The sequence below is a fragment of the Prinia subflava genome, chromosome 3, assembly GCF_021018805.1.
Source record: "Prinia subflava isolate CZ2003 ecotype Zambia chromosome 3, Cam_Psub_1.2, whole genome shotgun sequence".
In the NCBI taxonomy this organism is placed as follows: domain Eukaryota; kingdom Metazoa; phylum Chordata; class Aves; order Passeriformes; family Cisticolidae; genus Prinia; species Prinia subflava.
In genome coordinates this window covers 67,836,290-67,855,381 of record NC_086249.1, presented here as the reverse complement: position 1 = coordinate 67,855,381, position 19,092 = coordinate 67,836,290, and the positions used below count along the sequence as shown (strand labels likewise).

Sequence of the window (19,092 nt, the reverse complement as noted above, 5' to 3'; positions counted from 1 at the left end):
AGGAATGAAGGATTAATATATTTCTCCCTGAACAAGATTGATCGATGCTTGAAGAGTGATGCATAAAAAGTGAGTGGGTGTAGAGAGAGCCAAAGGAATGAAAAACTGTGGAGGAAATGTAGGATGGTGCTGGAAGGTTGTCAAAACCTGAGATTTGCTGTCTGCTGCACAGTGGGCATGTTGTAACCTGAATAAAAACAGAGTTGGGTTTTGACCTAAATTTCTGCGTGTGCAGTTTAAGTTTGGACTCAAAGTTTTTGCTGTCGCTGTTTCAAGGGCTCTGTGTAGATACGAGTTTGAGTGTGCAGGGTGAAGCTGCATCATTACTAAACGGAGGGTGTGTAGTCTTGCTGCTTCATGCCTTATGGAAGTGGCCTGGGGAGAGTGCGTGTTTGCCTGTAAATGTGTGAGATTCCTGCAAGGCTGGCTCGGAGTAAGTGTGTATGACCTTGATTTTCAGACTCGCCTGCATTTCAAGGCTGTGGCAAGCTTCTGGAGCTTCTTTATGGAAGCTGTATTTTAAATCATCAAGTACTGTGTTTATAAATTTATGGTAATAAATTCCTGTGGTGCTTTTAAAGTTCCATCATCTTTAAGACAAGCCTCTTCTGTGTGATAAACCCCTTTTTTATCTTCCACCCTTTTCAGGTTTTTTTTGTAGCAATAACAGTGTTTATGCAGTAAGTTATTTTTATTCATTCTTCATTGTATTTTCAGTACAAGAGCTACAGGTTCTTCATGCAAAATGTAAATAAGCATTGACATTCAAGCTGTCTTGCTTCAAGAAATGCTAGAAGTTTTAACTGAGTTTAAGTGGGAACTTGACAAATGAACAGAAAAGGTTGTTAAGTATAAAGGCGCTATTTCCGTCTCAGAAAGTGTCTGAAGTGTCAGTTGGCTGGAGACTGGAAGGGTGTTTTGGGAAATACTGCTGTTTACTTGTCTATTTTTGTGCTGTTCCCAAGATGTTCACTTCTGATTGTTGTAGGAGAAGTATCCTGGCCTAGAGGATCTTTTGTTCTGACGTGGCATTGCTGTCCTTTCGTTGTTACACACTATAGGTATTACTGGCTCCCTTATTGTAACTCATTCTCCTTTTACAATAAACTGTTTTAACTACTTCTCTGTGAGCTCTGTGTTTGGTAACTGCAAAATATTGTGTTACTAAATCAAAGGCACTGTGGAAAAGGCCGCTTAGCTTCTCCTCCTTTCCATTTGCAGCTTCTGTGTAGGAGACTAGCTTTCCCCAGTTTGATTTTTTTTTTTTTTGAGAGTTTATGCTCACTGTTTGTTATTATTTGACAAATACTTTGCAGTAACTTACAGCGTTTAAATACTGGACAGGACTGTTATGATCTTGGCTAATCAGTTTTAAAATATCCTGAATACAGATGTCACGGTTCTGTGACATATTACAAGCTCAGCCCTTGGGTGCCAGGACGGAAGAGTTTTAACTGGTGAAAATAAAGCGGGCATCTTCTCACTCTGTAGTCAAAGGCTGTTTCAGGGCTATGTAACAGATGTATGGAGCTGTTTGAGAGGAGTCAGGAAAACCTATTTCCATTGGGTGGCCTTCCAGAATAGGTAAATAGATACAGCTTATGGCGACTCTGTCTTTCAAGATCCTCATAGACCAGTCAGACAGGCCCTGTGTCGTGGAAAGTTTCATGTACCACTTTCATGTTTGGGTAAGGTACCCTCTTAGCCAGCTGGAATCTTTGTTCCCTAGAGAGACAAAAGGCTACTGATGTAGCAAACACATTTAAATATCTGGCCTTGTGTTATGAGTGGTGTACAAGGCTCTGATGTCAGCTTTCACATAGTGGCATCTTTTGTGTTTCTGAAGTAGAAAATGTAAGTATGTATCTTGGCTGCATTTTCAAAATTTGTGTAAATTCTTCTTGTACTCCCTCTCTTGGGGGTGGGAAGGGGAATACAGAGTGCACAAAACACTGATGGACAAAGTCAACAAGGCATCTAATAGAAATTAATAATAATATGAAATACCGCATCCATCCTATACTAATTTCATCTCTACTATACAACAAAGATGTGGACAGCTGGAGAGGGTCGGGAGAAGGGCTACAAAGATGACTGGAGGATTGGGAAGTGTTTCACATGGGAAAGGGCTGAGAGCTGCGTGTGTTTAGCCTGAGAAAAGGTGGCCCAGGATAGAGACCTTATCACCATGTTCCAGTATTTAAAAGGTGTCTACAGAGAAGGTGGAGACTACCTTTTTACTAGGAATCACATGGAAAGATGAGGGTTAAGAGGTACAAGTTACCCCTGGGGAGGGTTCTGACTGGACACAAGAAGAAAATTCTTCACAATTAGGACTATCAGCCATAGGAATAATCTTGGGGAGGTGAGAGATTCCCCAACGCTGGACTCATTTAAGACTCGCCCAGACAGGGTGCTGGGCTACCTTGTCTAGGCTGTGCTTTTGCCAGGAAAGGTTGGACCAGATTTTCCTTGAGATCCCTTCCAACCTGGTATCCTGTGATTCAGTGATTGAGTTTGATCTGGTTATTGCTTTTGTGATGATACACCTTTTGTGGAGTACTGTTTGATTCAGCAGCGTGCCTAAAAGTAATAATTTGTGTGGATGCAGCTGCATAATCAAAACTGTTTTTGCTTGTATACTCTCTGTTGATCTGGGTAAGTTTCCATGTGCATGTATGCACATATGTCAGACACTGCTGATTGTATATTAGTATAGAACTAAGTGCCTTCTGCAGTGTAACTTGATAAAAAGTGAGGCTTGAATCAGGAGAATTTATTGTATTCTTGGTTGCTCTGCTGGGCAGCTTCTTGAGACAGACATCTGGGTTTTCTGTCAGATACAATGGATGCAAGACGAGTCTCCCCTCAAATTATGGGATTGCTGTAGAACCTAAAATTCGCTATTTTCCTTGTTTTTCTAAAGTAGTATTAATGCGACATAACTTTCTAATTGCTTCTATTAGCATTCTTTATTCAGCCATTTGTCATAATGATGGGGTTTTCCCTAAGGAGCTACTACTTTATTTTTCTTTTTATCAGTAGCTTAGCTAATGAAGAGTGATTTTTTACAGCTTTTTAGCAAGCGTAAACAAGCAAGACATTATTCTAAAACTGGTTTTGGGGCATTTTCCTTAGCTGTCTTTCTCTTGGTGTCTAAAATACATCTTGTGTTTCACGGCCATACTGTGCCTTCTGTTGATACTTGTGTGTTGTTTTCATTGTGTGCCCAAGGCATGGGAGGATTTTGAATTGCAGTAATTTACAGTTTAGAAGTGTAATGGATGGAAGGGAGGAAGTCAGGAACAGATTATGAAATTTTTTAGTGATGTTGCACCAAAAACTGAGAAACTTCAGAAACTAGGAATAAATTCCAATTAAATATGCTTTCTGGAAGCAGGCTACAGTTAGGTAACTTAATTTTGGTATTAAACTCTTAGAGTTGTACATTAAGCAGCTTTCTGAATGAAAAATATCAGAAAACTTCAGACTGATTTGTACAGGGGACATTGCACCCAGAAAATGGTTAATGGTTATTGGTTAATTAGAAATCTGGAAGCATGTTTTGTATATTTGTGTTACTGATAAAGAATTGAATATTTTGTATTGTGAATCTAAGATAAGTGCACCTTCCTTGAAAATAAGTGGAAAGAGAGTTATACAAGGGCTAAGGAATACTTTTATGATAGGCTAACTTTAGGCAATTTTTTTATTCCTGCTGGAAATGTGCTTATGCCCTGTTTCAAGCTAGGTAGAAATCAGAACAAGCGAGTTGAACTATGTGACAAATATGAGTATTGTAGGCCATAATGATTCATGCTAAATCTTTTTACCTTCAGTGTTTGAGATGCAAGGTTTACAACTTTATTTTTTGCTTCCTCTCTTACCTGTTTCAACCCACTGAAGTTTCACAGCAGAATTTATGGCAGTTGTTCCTTTTTTTCGATGGTTGAAGTATTGCTATTGCTAAATCTCTGTATTTTCGGTTTATTGTATTTCTCCCAGAAAAAAAGCAATTTCCTTATGGTAATGTATCTGAATTGAATAATTATAGTGTTGAGATGGAAAATGAGAAATATGGAATGTGTATGAAGGAAAAAAGAAAACAATTATGTGTTACATTTTATAATTGACAAATTCTCACTGAAAGAGCTGGATCTTAGTTCTACACCTAGTTATTACAGATGAATGCTTTCATTCTAGTTTTTGTACCTCTCATTCAATGTTTTGCTGATTAGTCATCTTAAAGTAAAAATCAGTTGTTTCTTTTCATGATAATTATAAGATGGCTATGTTAGTTTGTCTCATTTTACTTTATTATTGATAAATAAGACTGAGAGATGGGTCAAATTTGGATCCAGTTTTAAGGCTTCGTAAAAATATCTTTTTTTTTCTTTGTTTAGATAAAAATCACAGACTATAAATCCAAATACTTGATTATATTTTGTCTTTTTGGGTTAGTTGGCTGATCTTTGAAAGTATGGCTAGGGATTAATACAGTTGATCCGTTCAACAGTTAATAATCTGCCTACTGCCTCTGTTTTATTTCAATTTCACACCAACTGCAGGAAAAAAAATTGTGTGTTGTATCTGTTATTCATATGTGGTGTATATATCTTGCTGAAAACAAGAGCTTGTGAGCTTCTGAGAAAGCTGAAATGCTGGGTAGTAAACTTTGAGACTTCTCCTTCCTGGAGGTAGTTTTTTCCCTGGTGCAAAACCGTCTTATATGGGTGTCTAGGGAGTAGTTTGTTGCCTTTTTTCCCCCTTTCCCTTGGTCATGAGTTTGTCCATTTCCTCCCCCTGCTTTAGTAGCCCAAGTTTGTGGGAGGGCTGCGTGATTTGAATTTGTGCAATTTACCCAAATTTACATATCTCGGTGCCCTGTGTTGCTAACTTTGTGGGAGTCAAAGTAAAAAGGGGAGCTGCTTAATAGTGGTCTGTGTTGAGGTGAAGAGACTTTAATTGGTTTTTGAAAGATTGCAAGTCATGATCTAGGGAAACCTTTGCAGTAGTCTCTTGAAATGGGGAGCTGTGTGAAGGAGAATGACATCAACTGTGCCTGCCAGTCACTCTGACTGGCTTTAGGCTCAAAGTTCTCTGAGTATGTGGGAAAATTTCCTGTATGAACTTCTCTGGCAGATTTTTGTTCTCTGGTTTGACCAAAGAAAATGTTAAAGAAATTATGTGCAGCAATGGTGTCTCATTTCTGAAGAGATTAGTGCAGTAAATTTAACTGCAAAACGAGTTATTGGTGTGATAGGAAGTGTATCACGGAATAGCTGAGATTGTAAGGGACCTGTGGAGCACACTGAGTCCACCTCCTGCTCAAAGTAGAGTTATAACATTGCTTAGGACTACATCCAGCCTAATTTTGAATGCCTGAAAGGATCCACAACCTGCCTGGGCAGCCCTAATCTAGTGTAGGTTTTATCCTGACATTAAGAAAGGCTGTGTTTACATTTGTGATTTTTTGTGGTGGTTTTTTAGGTGTTTTTTCCTTCTTTTTTTTTTCTCTTTTTTCTTTTTTCTTTTTTCTTTTTTCTTTTTTCTTTTTTCTTTTTTCTTTTTTCTTTTTTCTTTTTTCTTTTTTCTTTTTTCTTTTTTTCTTTTTTTCTTTTTTTCTTTTTTTCTTTTTTTCTTTTTTTCTTTTTTTCTTTTTTTCTTTTTTTCTTTTTTTCTTTTTTTCTTTTTTCTTTTTTCTTTTTTCTTTTTTTCTTTTTTTCTTTTTTTCTTTTTTTCTTTTTTCTTTTTTTCTTTTTTTCTTTTTTTCTTTTTTTCTTTTTTTCTTTTTTTCTTTTTTTCTTTTTTTCTTTTTTTCTTTTTTTCTTTTTTTCTTTTTTTCTTTTTTCTTTTTTCTTTTTTCTTTTTTTCTTTTTTTCTTTTTTCTTTTTTCTTTTTTTCTTTTTTTCTTTTTTTCTTTTTTTCTTTTTTTCTTTTTTTCTTTTTTTCTTTTTTTCTTTTTTTCTTTTTTTCTTTTTTTCTTTTTTTCTTTTTTTCTTTTTTTCTTTTTTTCTTTTTTTCTTTTTTTCTTTTTTCTTTTTTTCTTTTCCTGTTATATTTTTGGAAGTTTGGATGAAGTTTCCTGTAACTCAATTTCTGGCCATTGCATGTTGTCCTTCTGCTGGACACCACTGAGAAGAGTCTAGCCCTGTGTTCTCTACTCCTTTCCATCAGTTGTTCACCCACAATAAGATTTCCAGCACCCTAGGCTTCTCTTTTCCAAGCCAAACAACCCCCAGAAATCTCTGAACCCCTTCAGATTATCATATTTTGGGCTCAGTCTTGATAGGGAATGAGAACTGGACTGACAATTGACTGGACTGGAAATTGGTTTGGTGAAATGAAAAGTATACAAAATGAGGTGTTAAAAGATGATTGTTTATTTCAAATAAGCTGCATAGACAAATTACAGATCTGCAAGTAAAATCAGTTGCACAAATAAGCTTAAGAACTTGAATTATGGAGATGCTTTATAATTCTTGTAAGTTAAAGAGAAATATTTTTAATTCTTTTCTACAATAACTGGAATAACTCTTCATAAAAAGAGGTCAGAAATAAGAACTGGAGCGAGATGTGGAGAAAGACTCTAAACTGTATCTTCTCAGAAAGGTTATGGATAAAGTTGGATCTAACTAGTTCAAATTACAGTAGCATTTTCTATTGAGCTTTAAGGGACAGTTAGTGTGGATGAGAATTGGGGATTCATAAAAAGAAATATGTTGCAAGATGTGTGTAATCCTGGCTGTGAGGGGGTACTGCAGAGGTGGTGTCAGAGTGGGAGATAGTGCTGGTTTCTCCAGGACTGTTCTCGACAGTTGCTGACTGCAAAGTGACCTTTGCATAGAAAAAGGCAATGCCTGAAAAAGACAAAATTTAAACATACCTGTTACAGGTGAGAGGCAGTGCTGAAGAACTGTGCAACCCTGGGGATTGGAATCACTGAACAAAACAGCATAAAGTACAGCTTGTCATAAGTATGAGTATTACAAAGAGCCTTTGCAAAAGCCTGGGAGCTCATTAGTTGGAAATGCAGAGCATTAAGAAGAGATGATTTGATTTACTTGGTTGCAACTGAGTTTGAGCCATGAGGCCAAATTGAACAAATAAGATCTGAGAATGTATCGGACTATTTTTATTCTGTAGAAGTAGGCAACAGTGTTGTTAGGTACTAAGAAGAGTTAATTTTAAATGGAGTATGTTTTTCTGGCTGATTAAGGTCAAAAGTAATGAATCCAATGTGGAACAAGTACAGAGAGATTACTCAAATTATTGGATGAATAGTGGCTTTGCTTATGGTGAAAAGGACTTTGTTCTGCATGGCTGAACAAGCTGGACAGTGAGACAAGATGGCTGCAGTTTGTGTTCAGAAGTGTGAAAAACTATTTGAAATAAAAAGCAAAGTAATTCAAGTGTCCATGGAAATGGAACATTCTGAAATTGTTCATCTGAATGCCCCATAATTTTTGACTTGTCGCAGTATATGTTCTGTGACAAGCTTTGAAAAAAATGTTGTAGAGATAGTGTTAGGGATCTAGGGAACTAGGGATCTAGTTCTTTATCCAGGTGATTAGCTTTACCTATTTGCAGCAGATATTGATGTTCTGATCTGTGGCTTCTGGCAATATTTGATGTGTTCCATTCCATGAAGGTTCTTTCATCAGTTCCCGTTATTTTAATATTAGTAGGAATAAACTTTATGCTTAGTAAAAGTTTACAAAGAATAGAGTCCGCAAAACCATAGTGACAGTATCTGTGGAAGTAATTTTCTCTATGTAGTTATGTAGTTACAGTTATAAAGCTGTTTATTTTGTCTCTGTTTGAAGTATTTACAAAACCAAACACAAACAAATTTGGCAAGAATCCTTTCCAGATGTGATCTTGGAAAAATGGGTGGGAATTGGCCACTCATGTTCTTTCAGATTCAAGCAGTGCATTATGTATCTGGAGGCCTGATCTTTATATTTTTGAAAGACAGCAGGTCATTAAAGAGACCAACTCTTAGTTTTTGCAAAAAACACAGGTTGCCGGTAGTTTAAGGCTCTCACTTCAAACACCTGGTGTTCTGAGAAGAAAACGGAGACCTTACAGAGCAGTAGCCTGTTACTTGGGTTTTTTGAAACAACTTACCTTTTTTGAAACTACCTCCTGTTGCTAGGAAGAAATTCAGGAATGGCCTTTTAGAACAAGGGAATGAATTTACGAAAGTTGTGTACTGGGAAGGAAAGGTTTGTTTGTTTGTTTAATAATTAGTCATTTCACAGGAAACTTCTGAAATAAGAAGTTGGTGATGATTTTGATCCCATTAAGTCTCGTTATTATTGAACAATTAGCATTTCAAAATGGCTGCAAAATTTTGATTATAAAAAGTCAAACAAACAGTTGTTCCATTCTTCTTGAGTCTTCCAGGAACAGTTGTCTTTCTCACTTTTCTGTAATTGTTAATTCTCTTTTACAGTTGTCTTATAAAACTGCCAGCCTAACACTAGAATCCCAAGAGCTTGACACTGGAAGAAAAAGCTGTGAGGTTCCTGAAAGTCTCTGAAGACTGTTGTGTTGTGAAGCAAGGGGCTTTAATATATGATAGTCATAGATTGTTAAGGGAAAAGGGAAAATAGGGGGTGTATACATATAGCCACCAGAACTTAAAAAGGCTGCTGGCAGGTGCCTCTTGCATTTTCCCCGTGTGAACAACTGCAGTGCACTGCAACTGAGCAGTGCTAACTTTTTACTCTTAGGAAGTGAAACGTGGCATTTTTTAGGCAGCTGCAACTGGGATTGGTTTGTGGCTTACCCAGGTGCCTTTGTGATGATGTAATGCTCAGATTCCTGTGGCTAGTGAATGGAGCTAAAAGGCTTGTGTGGATGGATCAGACATGCACAGCTCTCTACAGCACATCATCTCAAATTCCAACATAGGATGTATGAAAGTATAGATGGATGATTGTTTTCTTCAAGGGAAAATATCTGATGCAGGTGTTAAGGTTATAACTCTTTATAGAGTTCTCAGAGAAGGCTGGTTTGAATATTGACAGCAGAACATTCTGTGAGGTATGAGAAGAAACAGTAAGCACAATTTGGTTTGTAGTTTTGTGATCTCTTAGCAATTATGTCCCTGGAAGTGTTGGTAAGGGTTACTGTGCAGCTAAGGGACGACTGTTTGTGGGAAAACATGAAGTGCCCTGGTTTGGTTTCCAAGGGGGAGATACATATATATACATATATAGATATATAATGTATGGAATATTTAATAGTGTGTAACTGTATGTTGTTCTCATTACATTGAAATTAAAGGAGGAACAAGCTGCTTTTGGTGGAAGGGATGTGGATCTTCTGCTCTGTTCCTTTAATGGCAAAAGGGTGATATAACCTCATGCCCTTCTGTTTGTTTCCCAAAACTGACTTCGGATAAAAGGATGGATCAGTAAGATCCAGTAAAGCAGGGGGAATTTCTTGGGGCTGGTGAAGTCTTGCAGGAGGTACACTTAGAGTGTTTTTGCTTTGGGCTGATCTCACCAGTGATGTGTTCCTGGAATGATTATCTGAAAGCTGCGATGTCTTATAGCTGACTTTAAAGTACTAGAAGTTGTTGTGTACTCCTAGTTTGTGCTATATGATGATAAAATGCTCTGAGAACCAAGTGGGTTCATCTTTGGGTTCAGTCAGTCCCAGCTACCTGGTCCTCAAAACACCTCCATCAGCTGTGAAATTTAGATACCTTCAGAGAAACTATGTTCTGGGCTATCTACCTCTTGCAGCTATATGGGTTAATTATGTAATCTTTGAGATGTGAGAGTGGAAAAGTTAAGCTGGGAGGTGCTTTATAAGCTAAATTTAATTGTTAAAGAAAATGTTGTTTCAGTGCTTGTCAGTGGTAGCCTAGAATTTCTCATTCCTCTCTTTGTGCCACTACACAGCTGGGCTAAGTATGAACTGTGGTTTATGCTTATTTAGGCATTCTGAATTCGTCTTGTATGAGCCTTTTTCTATATCAACAATGTGTTTTCACTAAGCTAGCATGTGTCATCCTTTTAAAAGCACAAACAAGTCTTTTAAAGTATTCACTTTATTTCTTAAGGACAAGGTACTAAGTAATCCTGTCCCATCTTTCTTCATTTCATGACTATTCCCTCTATTTATGACTTTTCCAGTTTAATCATAGAATAGTTTGGATTGAAAGAGACCTGTAAAGATCATACAGTCCAACCTCTCTGTGGTTGTAATGTATGTATTGTTTGTTAGCTAATGAGGCTCCATGCTGTTAGATTAAGAAGGTATGCTGTTGAACTTAGCATCTGTGCACTGAAAGTGAGAAGTCTGAGCAGCAGTAGCGAGCTGAATACTTAATAAAGGAGAAAAACCAAATGTGGCAGCATGGTCCACCTAAGTCTTACATTTGCATGTTTAGATGAGCACTTGTGGCTTTTAGGTGACTGCTCAAATCAAGAAAGCTGGGAACAGGATGTTTTTTAGGACTGAATGACTCTACACAGCTGAGAGAAGAAAAAGATAAGTAAATCCTGATTGAGAAAACCTTGGCATCAGGGAGGAAGCGTGGCTATTCATGCAGGTGATCCTGAGTAGGAGAAAATTGAAGCGGATATTTGTCACATCAAACAAAAATAGTGCTCTGTGCACTGAAGAAGGTGAAATCCTTAGGAGGATGAGATGTGATAAAAATACAAAAGAGGGATTCTGGAATCTAGGAGGGAACCAATTTCAAGCAAAAAGGTTAGACAAAAGGCTTATTTTATTGGTAGTGGTGTTTGATCTATTTGGTTTTAATAAAAACCAAATCTTTGTAACGCTCTTTCATTCTGGATACTCTTTATTGGCAAAGAAAAAGAAATTGAGATAGCAGCATTTTCTGTGGCCAAATAGGATAAAACCCTGACACAAGGGCAGTGTTAAATTTGTTCTTTATATACAGCGAAACATAAACCTATCCGTGTGTCCATATAAGGGATATAAAGAACAATTATAAAGTGACAATTATGGAGATAGAAAAAGGTAGCTAGATGAATAGAAATAGGTGGAATTTGAAGTGTTTGTTGCCTTTAAAAAATACCATATTTTGTTCTAGTGTTAGAAATACTGAGTGACTTTTCTCTTTATATTTCCTTTTAACAGACTCTGAAGGCAGATCCAGAAGAACTGTTTACAAAACTGGAGAGAATTGGTAAGGGGTCTTTTGGTGAAGTTTTTAAAGGAATTGACAATCGGACTCAGAAAGTTGTTGCTATAAAAATTATTGACCTAGAAGAAGCAGAAGATGAAATAGAAGACATCCAACAAGAAATCACGGTGTTGAGTCAGTGTGACAGTCCATATGTAACTAAATATTATGGATCCTATTTAAAGGTAAGATACTCACAGATGATGGCGTTTTGGTTTAACAAGTAATTTTTTTCCAGGCTATCCAGTTGTGCCTGTTTTTGTTGGTGAGGTTTGCCAAACCTGGGTTGAAGAAAAATGTATTTTTATCCTTTCAACTCTAAAGAAAGCATGAGTTACTATATTTTGTGAAGTATGTGACAGAACTTAATACAAAAAAAATGCACGTCTGTTGCTATTTCTGTACAAAAACCCCTTTAAATAACATGAGTTTGTTGAACTCGAATATGTTTAGATTCTCTTAATATTAGGCTATTTAAATTCAGAAAATTCAACCTAAGTCTGTATTTGAATTATCAAAACATTAAAAGCAATTATTATCAGCTGTTTTGTGAAGCTTGACATTTTTTGTCAAGGTTTGATCCCCAATCATTCTAAGCTTTTAGGTTGTTCTTCTGAGGAGACTGAACCTAGCCTTGGTCTGAGTGATTTGAAAATTAAAATGTAAAAGTACATTATTTTGCACATCAGACATAGGTGAAGCTAATGATGGAAGGAGTTTCTGTCTTGTGAATCTGTTTCGTTCCACTGCCATACTATTGTCAGGATTCAGTTTGAAGTGTGCCAGGTAGTTTGCTCTATTGTTTAGGTTTTCTTTTTTTTTGTTATTGTTTTTAATTGCATGGATATAATGATTTAATACATCTTGAAGATAGTGGAAGATCTGGAAGCTTTTGGTATTTATTCCTTGGGCAGATGTTGTTCCTGTCTCAGTAGCTCTTTCTTTTTATGACAGTGAATGAGAATCTAGATAAGAGATTGTTGTCTTGGCAGGATTTGAAGTTAAGAGTGGGCAGAAAGTAATTCAGTCTGCTTTTGCTTTTGTGGAAATATTCTATTTATCAGCAAAGACATGAAGGTTCTGAAAGGGGGACCTTGCTTGATCTCTGTATTTCTGAGATTGCCAGTTACTTTCCAAAGAAATAAGGACTTTTTCTGGATCTGGGAGATGCATTACTCAAGTGAGAGACAGTTTTTCCTTTCTTCCTTGTGCTCTGAATCGGTCTGTTTGGATATCTTACCAATGAAGGGCTTTGGTAATGGTTTTTAGACCTGATAGCCTGTTACCAGAACTGGACTTAGATGTTATGTATAGGTTTGATCTCAGAGGCATCAGAAGGCAATTAATTGAGCACAGTAAACTGGATAAATATTTCCTCATGGCTTCTACTGGTAATTTTGAAATTACACTGTCAAGGATTGATAGTTAAATGAAGTATGTAACTGCACCACTGTGCCTTCCTGGTCTGTCTGCTCTAAACAGTTGTAGTCCTTCCCTCTGACATACTAGCTGTGTGAGCTGTCCCATCATGTCTTGGTAATCACAATGAGATCAAAGCCTTGTGACTGCACACAGATCTCAGATTCCTGCTGCTTGTTCCCTATGATGCCTTCATTAGTATGCCAGCACTTCACAGAGGTATTTGAGCGTGTCTGTGTCTCAGTGGGGGTGCAAGGGAATGTCATACAGTCCTTTCCTCTTCTCCCACTTTTCCTGGTTCAAAGCTCAGTTTACCAGATTGGACATTCTGTTGGCAAGGGCTTGTGTGACCTGTTTCACGAGGTGGGTTCCATCTCTTCCAGTCAGCAGAGTCCTAAACTAAAACCTTGTTGCCAGCACCAGTGATGCAGCCGGTTGACTTTGTGAACCCATCTACTTCTCCTCTCGTCATTTACCCAAATTAGCGTGATCAGGGAAAAGATTACCTGGGCCTCCAGACCCTTGAGCATCATCTCCATAGCCCTGAAATGGAATGTGATGGTTTCTAGTTACCCTTGGTGTCATTTTTGCCCACTTGAGAAACCAGCAAGGGGTATTAGCTCTTAGAGGATAAGAAATAGAATATAAGAAAAAGTCTGATGGGAAAACCTCTTACTAGTTTTAAAAATGTATAATTACAATGAGGCTGAAAAGGAAAATCTGGTGTTCAAATTTGAACTAAGTGAATGTTGATGTTTTTTGAAGGTGTTATGGCAGTGGTTGCTTTTCCTAATGGAAGGTGAGAGGAGACTGTAGGGCTCTGTACCCTGCATGAGTTTGGCTAGATCCAAGTGTCAGTAGGGATACTTGTGCTTATTGTTGTGAGGAGGACCCTCTGATACCTTCCACATCCCTTTTCCTGTTCAGTGCAGTAGCCTGTGACTTTTTCAACTTGTGTCTGCTTTCTAAGATACTGCACCAATAGTGGCTGTGTGTGATTCAGTTACTTTTGCAATGAGGTACAGCTCTTTCACTTAGTAGAATGTGCAACTACTCGTATTCATTACTTCAGTTCTTTGTGAATGTGTGCTGTTTGTAAGACACTTGTTACTACAGAACTTTTGGTCTTCATAACAAAAAGCTCATTTCTTTATGCTGTTAAAAATTCATATGTGCTGGTTATTAGGTGATGCTGAAGTGGTAGAATTTTTGCAAAGGAAACATTTTGCAGTTCTATCAGATAATGTGTCATCACATATATATACACACACACACCAAAGGGACTATATTAATATTGAAAAAAATTGGTTCATATTCTTGGCTAGAACTCTTAAGTTTATTTGCTGCAGGTCTCTGTTGTGTTTGGAAGCCAGGACTGCCATATGTAGTTCTAAGGTTCTGACCATCTTTTAGCTCTGTTTGTGACAGTGCAGATAATCTGTCACTGACGATGTTCAACACATTAATTTTCCATGCGTTGAGCGATTAGAAGACATTATTTCTTCTGTGATTGGACAGTTTAGCACTAATTACGAGAAAGATAATAATGTCTTGTCACAGAACAAACTTCTTTGAGGTAAGCAGGTAAGAAAACAATAAGATCTCAGTTTATATTGCCAGCCACTTCACCAGTTACCTCCCTCTAGTCCTCATGCGTGTTGACCATGTTTCTGGTGGTTGTTGGATAGAAAGAGATACTGTTTATAGGGAAATCTTAATTTGATTTTTTGATATTAATTATTTTGGCAGACGGATTGAAATTGTTTTTGGAATTGCTATCCGTTCTTCAGGTAGGATGTTTTGGGCTTGAGATTCTTATTTTTAAATAAACCAAATCATCTGTCTTTGAGAAATCTTTATATTACTCTTCTTTCTGTGTTATTCCACACCTTCTTCCATTAAGCTACATGATTTTATATGCCAGTGTGTTCAGGAACCTGTTGCTTGAAATTTTAGAAGTCTTATACAATGTACCGTGCTTGCCTGAGGCCCCTTGCTGTCTTGAGATGATGTGAGAAGAGCTTGTCAAGCTCTTGGTGCCTACTGCGTGATGTATGTGGTAGGACAGTTTGAAATAATTATTACAATTTAATGAGTTAATGAAAGTTACTTTGTTCTAGTAACTTTTTAAAAACACTGTTTAATTTCTAGGTTCTACCTAGAATAGTGTGATATACCCAAAAGCCTTGTTACATTTTCTTACTGTGCAATTCTCTGTAAATCTTAATTGAATGTTTTGGAAATGTGTTTGCTTTATAGCAAATTCTTATTTCATATCCAGAAACTAAGGCATATCTGTTCATATGAAGTATTACTGCTTTAACACAATGAGTCTTAAATAAGAAGCAACTTATTGCTCCCTTAAAGCAAGTCTGTATTCCCCCTAGACTTTGTTCTGTGCATCTGTTGTTGGAGGTTTGTGTGCAGTAGCTGCAGTCAGCGTTCATGCAAATAGAAAAAAGGTAGTAGTGAAGTAGTATCAGTTTAGGTTATCGTTCTGTATATAAATTTATTTGTAGTACACCTTTTTGTCAGAAATCAAGATGTATTTACATAAAACAGAAATGGAAATGCCCTTTTCTAAAGGCATTGTATTTTTAAATGTCTTTGTGTTCGCATTCTACTGTGAAAAAAGTTCTTTTGTGTACTGTAGGATATAAGCTTACACTGATGTAAGTAACTTCATTGTTGCTCTTAAAGTAAATTGCAGTTTCATGATTTACATGGGTAAATGTGGATTGCCATTCCTTATCTGCCATGGTGTGTTAAAAACCTGTGTTAATGTTCCTTGCTGTCTTCCAAGTGAAAGGTTCATCTGTTCCTCTATGATCTGTTTAAATGTTCCAAGGACAGAAGAAGAGTAGTTCTTTAGATCCTTATGAAATTAATTTATGAAACTTCTCTGGGTCTATTTACTTCTTTAGACTTTAGATTAACAGCAGTCACATTCTTCCTTGTAATGGACTAGGGATTCTTTTGGTTTTGTTAATTTTTTACAAAAATCTTATAAATTTGACTGAAATTTGCTGTCTCTTCTTAGTTTGCTGTGCTGGAACTCTTAGGATGTATTGCTATACTACTTATTCTAAAACTTTTTCAGTCTAGAAGCTTGTCAGCTCTGCTTTTTGTATCTTATTCTGCTTTACCAGTTTTTCAAGAGCTTAGTTAGATTTGGTTCTATGGTTATTTCTCCTGTCCTTGTTCAAAATTCAGATGTCTCTCTGGTAGTGTTTCTTCAGTTTTGTTAATAACTTTAAGTATGGCTTTATTATAACTTAATAATGTTTTTATATTTCTTGATCTTGTATTACTTACAAATATATGAGCAAATTAATTTGTGTTTATATTTAAAACATTGAAGATTAAAGACCCTTGACTTTTTTGCATATATGTATATGTACATTACACTCAAAGCTTAGGTTAGTAAGTGTATATGGTCAAAAGCTGAGACTGATGTGTTTAGATGTATGTATATGTTAAAAATTCTTTCATTTCCTCCTCTTAGACTTCTGTAAATATGTATGTAGTGGCAGAGCAAATAATTTATAAGTAGTTTCATCATCCATTGTAACTACGTGCAAATGATATCAAATGTGTATTGAACTATTTTTGTAGTATGTATTTGAAAAATACTATTGTATTTTAAAAAATATGACTGTCTCTAAGCTTGTGTTTCTTCATCGTTCAGATGCATTTTTCTAGCACACTTTGGAGCTTCAGAGAATACTCTCTTTTGAACTGTTTAAATTTATTAATGCAAGAAGAATAAGAATTAGAGTGTTCTATTTCCCCCTTTATTTCACACAGACAGCTTCCCATTTTATAAATGTATTTTAAGAATTCTTTAAAAGAAATTTATAGGAAGCAATGATAGACGGTTCATAAAGGATAGCTGCCAGTAATTTTAACTTTAGGCTTTATGTTACATAAAACTTGTATGGCTTTTTATTTCATGTCTGGGATGTAAGATACCTGTGGCTGAAAGTCAAGCTGGTGTTTCTATAGAACATAGCAAGAACATAGAAAATAACTTTTGGTTAACTTTTATGAGTGACACAGTCTACCCTAACAAAGAACAAAAGTGCTTTCATGAAGTTTAATTAACTGAACTCTGTTGTAGAATGAGTTCTGGCAAATGAACTCCAGCAAGAACCAAAAATTATTTCTGAAAATCGGTGATTCTGAAATTATTCTGTGGTTTTATTTTTGGTGATCAGATGAATGTGAGGTTGGTAAACAGTGCTGTGGCTGAGCCATAGCAAGTCTTGTGTTGGTTAGGACTTTGGTATACACAGGATCAGTGATACTCAGAATAATACGGCCGGTTCACAGTGGGCTGGAAAACTGCAATGCACTCAGGAACAGTTTAAGGTTTGGAAAGCCTCTATTCCAGAGGATGACTGAAGTTCAGGCTAGGCTTTGTTTTTTTAGAGAAGGTTGGAAGTGACTCAGTGTGTATATAGAAAGCCCTTCTGTGTTTAACTGCTGATAGTTTAGTGCTTTCTAATCAGTTATGCTGAAATATGACAAGAGGTACTTGCTGAGTGGTCAAGATAAGCAAATTTCATCTGATAATCTTGTGTACTGTTTTGAAGGGAAGACAGCTTAAATATTGGAACAGCTTATAAGAGGGGAGTTTTATGCCGCTAGCAGGTTTTTGGGGTTTTTTTAGATCAGTATTTGCTGAATTTAAAGAAGCCTGAGCTTAAATGCCTTAGGAGACTCATGAACTTTAATGTGGACGTGTTGAATATTCCAGGTAATGTAACTTGGAATGTGGGTGTTTATGTGGGACTTCAATAAGTTTAAAGCTGATGTTCTTTTGCTTTACAGGCTTAACTGGTTTACTTTAATATTTACGAGCATCTCTGAACTGATGTGACCTTAAATGTATGCTTGGGTCAGCCAGAAGTAATGGACTTGGTGCATTCTGTCGTCATTTGATAGAGCAGGCAGCCTTTGGCAGGTTTCATCCTTCTTATTGGGGTGGGAGACAGAACAGAGATTTTTTTCCTGCTTAACTTCAAGACTGTAGGATCCACTGCAACAGGGGTTGCTACCTCAGCACTGGGAGAAGTGAAGCATGTGAGTAGTTTCTTGATGATCTGTCATTGTGCCTTGTGCCCAACCCCACAGCAGCAGCTTGTGCCCATGCAGACCTGACTTTTGCAAACTACAGTCCCTGAACTTTGGATGGGCATTAGAACCATAGAATCATAAAATTGTTCAAGTTGGAGAAGACCTTTCAAGATGAGGCCCAGCCATCAACTTAGCACCACGACTGCTGTGTTCACTATTAAACTATATGTTCACATTTTCTAGGCGCTTTCAGGGTTGGTGACTACTGCTTCCCCAGGTACTCTGTTCCAGTGCTTTACAGCCATTTATGTGAAGAAATTTTTCTGTGAAGAAGCTTCTCTGCCTTGTACAACTTGAGGCTGTTTCCTCTCATCCTGTCACTTGTTACGTGGGAGAAGAGACCAACTTTCCCCTCACTGCAACCTCCATTCAGGTGGTTGCAGAGAGCAATAAGGTCTCCCTTAAGCCTCCTTTCCTCCCCTACCTCCCCTAGGTGATCCTCAAGGGACTTGTGCTCCACACCCTTCCCTAGCCCCATTTTCCTTCCCTGGACTCATTTAGGGAGGATTAAATGAAAAAAGCTGTAACCATCATTCATTTTTCCTGCTATAATTGCAGCCATGTTGTCATTACTGCATTTTGTGAGGGATTGAGGTGCTGAAATGCCGCCTTCGTTCTCTTAACCAAAGCTAGATGGAAGTGTCTTCACATGTAGGAATTCCTGCAGCTGGAATGAGAGGAAGGCTGGGGTTGCAAATTCTTTTACTGTGGCAATGTTGAGAACCAAATGAGGCCCACTTTCCTGTGAACTGTGTTCTGGTATGCTTATTCTTCTGAACCTTGGTAACCCTCAGTTCTCTTTAGGCAGCCCTAGCCTGCAGAGAAGTTGAATGAGTGTTGTCTTCATTTGTCTGTAGTAAATGTGGAGGTGACATCTGGCTGAACTGCTCAGAGGGAGGTAGCAAGAAGGTTTCTGGTTGATAGGTTCTGATAGGCTCTCAGACCTTGTCAGTCTGATTGAGAGAAAGCTTCCAATGATAGAGCCCCATAAATAAGACAAAGGCAAAAGAATGCCAAAGAACCCAAAAAATCTGTTTATACTGTCATGTTGTTTTGCTGTGAAGCCCTGTTTCCATATTTAAAATGGTTTGGTTCCTTCTTGTTTCAGGCATGTTGGCTTGAACTCCAAACCTTCGTTGGCCACAGTCTTTACTACTGTCTTTCCCTGTAGTCATTTGCTGTGCTCTTAATGAGAAAAAAGTCCCTTGTTTGCATTGTCTTTATTCAAAGGTACTGTTTCAAATTGTAGTTTTAGGAATTTGTTATTCCAGTATTTTCCTTTAGCAGTTGAAGGGATTATTAGCACTTTCTGCAATCTGCATCATATTGACCTATTTTTTCACATCTGTTGAAAAATC

General features: G+C 37.1%; 1 protein-coding gene across 4 annotated transcripts in view; it reads left to right on the top strand.

Moving 5' to 3' along the window:
- The window catches only part of STK24 (serine/threonine kinase 24), a 54,092-nt gene that overhangs the window by 2,537 nt on the left and 32,463 nt on the right, over positions 1-19,092 (top strand). For 2 of the 4 annotated variants that reach the window (XM_063392345.1, XM_063392344.1), the window contains exon 2: positions 11,131-11,179. Coding sequence is in view for 1 of the 4 variants with exons in the window: in XM_063392342.1 (XP_063248412.1) it covers positions 11,131-11,361 (231 nt within the window). In the remaining 3 variants the exon portion in view is untranslated. Of the gene's footprint in view, positions 1-11,130; positions 11,362-19,092 lie in introns of those variants that run through there. The other 2 variants (XM_063392342.1, XM_063392343.1) reach the window with 2 other exon arrangements.